This window comes from Cibotium barometz, chromosome 61 (genome assembly GCF_041138505.1).
Source record: "Cibotium barometz isolate CiBa-2024 chromosome 61, ASM4113850v1, whole genome shotgun sequence".
Taxonomy (NCBI): Eukaryota; Viridiplantae; Streptophyta; class Polypodiopsida; order Cyatheales; family Cibotiaceae; genus Cibotium; species Cibotium barometz.
This window is the reverse complement of record NC_141106.1, coordinates 36,669,716-36,674,664: the sequence shown is the minus strand read 5'-3', so window position 1 is coordinate 36,674,664 and position 4,949 is coordinate 36,669,716. Positions and strand designations below refer to the sequence as shown.

At 44.5% G+C, this 4,949-nt stretch overlaps 1 protein-coding gene across 1 annotated transcript in view; it reads left to right on the top strand.

The window, feature by feature from the left end:
* Positions 1-930: 930 nt before the first annotated feature.
* LOC147604853 (linoleate 9S-lipoxygenase-like) overlaps positions 931-4,949 on the top strand; it is a 4,390-nt gene continuing 371 nt past the window's right edge. The window contains exons 1-9 of the mRNA XM_086794923.1: positions 931-1,436; positions 1,588-1,874; positions 2,006-2,246; positions 2,492-2,788; positions 2,962-3,047; positions 3,292-3,399; positions 3,596-3,897; positions 3,991-4,254; positions 4,507-4,949. The exon at positions 4,507-4,949 is cut by the window's right edge and continues 371 nt beyond it. Coding sequence (XP_086651049.1) covers positions 1,037-1,436; positions 1,588-1,874; positions 2,006-2,246; positions 2,492-2,788; positions 2,962-3,047; positions 3,292-3,399; positions 3,596-3,897; positions 3,991-4,254; positions 4,507-4,949 — 2,428 coding nt within the window. The 5' untranslated portion in view covers positions 931-1,036. The remainder of the gene's footprint in view (positions 1,437-1,587; positions 1,875-2,005; positions 2,247-2,491; positions 2,789-2,961; positions 3,048-3,291; positions 3,400-3,595; positions 3,898-3,990; positions 4,255-4,506) is intronic.

The following is a 4,949-nucleotide window of genomic DNA, read 5'->3' as shown; positions in this document are numbered from 1 at the left end:
GAGAGATTGTTGGGAGCTCATTATTCTACTTTTTCTTTTGAATTGTGACTTTGTTTTGATGGGTAATTGATGTTAGACTCATAACCAACCCCCCCCCCCCACTCCCCCTCTCTGTTTTTTAAGGCTCATAACCCCCTCCCCCTCCCTTCCAACCGAGACTAGGAAACCCTTCTTAGGTTTTTTACCCTTCACATGAGGACATCAAAAATTTAGACTAAGTAACCCTTCTTAAGGTTACGTCAAAAAGTTGAGCCTTCGAAACAAAAGCTTCAATTTGAAAATTTACTAAGTTTACTAAGTGTGCCCTCGCAATAATTAAAGGAAAAACTGCTAGTCTGCGGGCCCTCTCTTTTAGGCCATGCAAGAATCGTGCCATTTGGTCGGACACTAAACATCGATTAATCTACTTGTAACATCATTAAATATCTCAAAGAGAGATAGAGACGCCGGCGTACACACAGAGACTTCCAAGAAGTAAAGGGAGGGAGGGGGGAGGGAGGGGGTGATATTTTTGATGGCATTGATTAATCTACTTCTAACAATGATTAATCTACTTCTAACATTGATTAATCTACTTCTAACATCATTAAATATCTCAAAGAGAGATAGAGACGCCGGCGTACACACAGAGACTTCCAAGAAGTACAGGAGGGGGGGCGGGGGGGGGGGAAATATTTTTTATGGCATTGGTCGGTAGAAAGAAAATAAGAAGTACCCTTCAATAAAATACTCAAATTCATACTATGGAATATACAAATTACCCTTCAAAATTCAAACATCACACCTTTATATATTTTTTATCAGTGTGGTTATATACGGCTCCTTTTATGAAACTGCCAAAAAAAAAACTCATCCACATGCCATATACGCCCCCTTTATGAAGAAATGACCCTTTTTACCCTCTCCGGGTCTCCCCATGCAGGGTAATATATGCCTATAAAACATCTTCATCTCTGACTGCTAGCCTCAAGCTTTACTATTTCTATTGGAGTCAGCAATTTGTTGCTTATTTGCAGAAGAATTTAGGCTCTTAACAATGTTAGCGTCTGCCGATCACTGCTGCATGGCCGCTTCACCGACGAGCACCACTCCAATGGCAGCCTCTAGCTCTATCTCAGCTGCCCCTGCTGCTAGCTTGATTGGGCATCGTCTTGCAAAGCCCCATTTGGGTGCTCGAACTTTAGAATTTCTAGCTCAGAGGAGCGTCTCCACCTCTCTGATGAGATCCGCTGCTAATCGAGCTATGGTCGTTCGTTGCAACGCCTTTCCTTCTTTTACCAAACAGAGGCCCCAAGCTAGCTCCCTGCAGGTCCAGGACTTGATCGCAACCGTCGAAATCCTCAAGGAGGGCGCCTTCGACGTTGCTTCCCACGCCCTGTGTGACCTCCTTGGCAAGAAAGTGAAGATGTATCTTGTCAGCCTAGACATCGACCCAGGCAAGTCTTGCTTAGTTAATACGTGTTTTAACCTAGATCATGAAAAGCGACTCCCTTTAGCTTAAGTTAATTATCATCGATCAACTGACTGCTGCTGATCAGCGCGTCAGTGATCACTAATTCTCCTCCACGTGACCCATTTTGAGTGCAGAAAGCAAAGAAGCAAAGGTTAGTCCTGAAGCAGACCTTAAATTCGATCGTTCCAGTTCCACAGACAAAGGAAAGGACTCTGTGATCACGGTTCGGTTCTCCGTTCCCAAGGATTTTGGCAAGCCGGGTGCAATCCTTGTAGATAGCAGCCACGAGAATGAGTTCTTCTTGAAATCTGTCACACTCGAGATGCCTGATGCCACGGCCGTCCATTTCCCTTGCAACTCCTGGATTGTGGAGTCTAAGCGCAACTTCGGCAGGCGCCCACGAGTGTTTTTTGGCAATCAGGTGCGCAAAACCGTACTCCGATTGCAGCTGGCTTTGAAAATTAACGTAATTGAGCTTAATTTTTAGTCATCCCATAATTTAGTTAATGCAGGGCATGCTTATCATTGTCCTAAATACTTTCTTATGCATAGGCTTTCCTACCGAACGCTACGCCGGATGCGCTGGTGAAGTTGAGAGAAGAGGATCTGGTGTCGTTGAGGGGTGATGGAACAGGTGAGAGAAAGTCAGGAGAGAGAATATACGACTATGATGTGTATAATGACTTGGGCGATCCGGATAAGAGCAGAGATTATGCCAGGCCTGTGCTGGGCGGCTCTTCTGATCTTCCATATCCGAGAAGGTGTAGAACAGGCCGAAAACGCTCTAAGGCAGGTAAGCAGGAGGCAATTCAATCAATTCAGTACCAACCTGAGATTTGCCTCTGCGGTGAATTTTTTAGACAAAACAATTTGATCACTCAAAATCCTCTAATTTTCTAACCATGCAATTATGCAATTGATTTTGTCAAATGTTTTGACCATGCAATTATTTTTTCTAATGATGCAATTGATTTATATGTCTAATGCAATTATTCTTTCTAATGATGCAATTGATTTTGTCCATTTATTGCTTCAAAGATCCCGCGTCAGAGGAGCCTGCAGTCTTCACTCTCGCACCTTACGTCCCGCGAGATGACAAGTTTAGTCCTTTAAAAGAAGCAATGTTTATTGCTGCAACTTTGAGGTGCTTCGGCCATGACCTTCTGCCAGTGCTGGAGACACACCTTAATGAAAACAAACCCTTCAGCTTGTTAGACGAGATACATGATTTGTATGTAGGAGATCTTCGAGCTGTGCAGACTACCTCTTCCCCCATACTTAGAAACCCTAGAGATGGAACAATCATCAGTTTTCCTCCTCCTGGCATAGTACAAGGTAAACCCATCATATGAAAGCATTTGATAGAGATCAAAGAGCCATAGATAAATATGTATTTATACATGGAATTGATCAATTTTTCAATCATTCACAACCTCTATCATCGTTCTATTAATGCACCTAATTATTGCTATACTAATGACTGCGCACATGGCATTCCCTTTTGGCAGCTAATAGAGAGTCTTGGGGATCAGATGAAGAATTCGGACGTCAAAGGATTGCTGGGGCCAATCCCTTGTGTATTCAGCGACTCCAAGTATGCTCCGATTCACAATAAGCGGCGCTGATATTTTACTACGATCTTCACACACAATTTATTTTTATGGGTGGTGAAAGAGCAAGATGGATAGCCCTCGTCTACCATCATATTATGTCAAAAAACCAAAAAAAAAAAAAGAATAGTTATTCCATATATCATATGCACGTCCCATGAGAAGTCAGCTAGGATTATAACTTCTAATTTTGATCATTGCTTCTAATCATTTCCTTGATCATTTTAGGAATTCCCCATAGTTAGCAAATTAGATCCTGAGGAGTATGGGCCGGCCACATCAGCTATCACTGCCAAACACATTGAGCGCTACTTGCAAGGTCTCACAGTGGAAAAGGTATCAGCTCCATGCCAGTGTGTTCCTTTCCTTTCCTCTGTTTTTTTAATCCGTTCCAGTGTGGTAGGCTATGTGCTCACTATGTTTTCCAATCTTACTACTGAACGTGGTATGATTTATTAATGATAAATGGTGCGTTTGCACGACTAATAATAAGGTGCTGAATCTGATGGATAGGAAGTTATATTTTGGACAGGCCATCGAGAACAAGCGGCTTTACATCCTCGACTACCATGACGCAATCATGCCCTATGTCAACAGAATTAACGAGGGTGATGGCAAAGTATACGCTTCTCGGACCATTTTCTTCTTGTCTGAGGTGGGTTTTCTTATGCCCGTGGCTATCGAGCTCAGCCTCCCTCCCAAGAACAAAGGCGAGAAAGGTGTGAGCAGGGTATTTACGCCACCGCCGCCCGGCCTCCCAGGCTGGGAATGGAGGCTGGCAAAGACGCATGTTACTGTACTAGACAGCGGCATTCACCAGCTTGTTAGCCACTGGTATTATCAAATATGCCTTCCTTCCATTGATCTAGTAGCGAAAAATTAACACATTCACCTCTACATGGCTTACTAACACGACCCTGGGTGCAGGCTAAGGACCCATGCGTGTGTTGAGCCTTTCATCATTGCCACCCATCGGCACCTCAGTTCCATGCATCCTTTGTATGTCTTGCTCTTCCCCCACTTCAAGGATACCATGAACATCAACGCTTCGGCAAGAACATCCCTCATTAAGGCGGGAGGGATCATAGAACGATCTTTCACTCCTGGAAAATACTCCATGCAGATCTCATCAGCCATGTACAAGAGTTGGCGGTTTGACGAGCAGGCTCTTCCAAAAGATCTAGTGAAAAGGTAAACTTCTTCCAATGGAAGTGAATGACCACAATGTAGGAAGTGTCTTAACGCATGTGAGTCATGAGAGAGGCGCCACTAAGTAAGAGATGTATGTAGAATGGGAATTTATCATGTTTTAAGATGTGCAGGAAGTGAGCTCACTGTTTAATTTTTGTTTTAAGTAAAATTAATGAATTAATCCATTTATTTTGACAAAAATTGGGTGGTTATGTACACCGTTGGCTGATATAAGGGAGGTGTCATATGTAGGGGAATGGCGGAGGAAGACCCAAGCGCCAAGCATGGAGTGAAGCTGGTGTTTGAGGACTACCCATTCGCCGAAGATGGGCTGGAGCTGTGGGGGGCCATCAAGCAGTGGGTGAAGGACTACGTGGGCATCTACTACAAAAACGATGAAGCGCTGCAGGGAGATACAGAGGTGCAGAATTGGTGGAAGGAGATCAAGGAGGTGGGACATGGTGACCACGCAGGGGCGGCCTGGTGGCCGGAGATGCAGAAGGTGGAGGAGTTGGTGGAGGCGCTAACCACATGGATTTGGGTGGCATCCGGGCACCATGCGGCAGTGAACTTCGGGCAGTACGCATATTCAGGGTTCATGCCCAACAGTCCGACGATGTGCAAGTCCTTGATTCCGGAGGAAGGGACGCCCGAGTACAAAGATATGCTGAGTGACCCCGAGAAGTTCTTTCTGA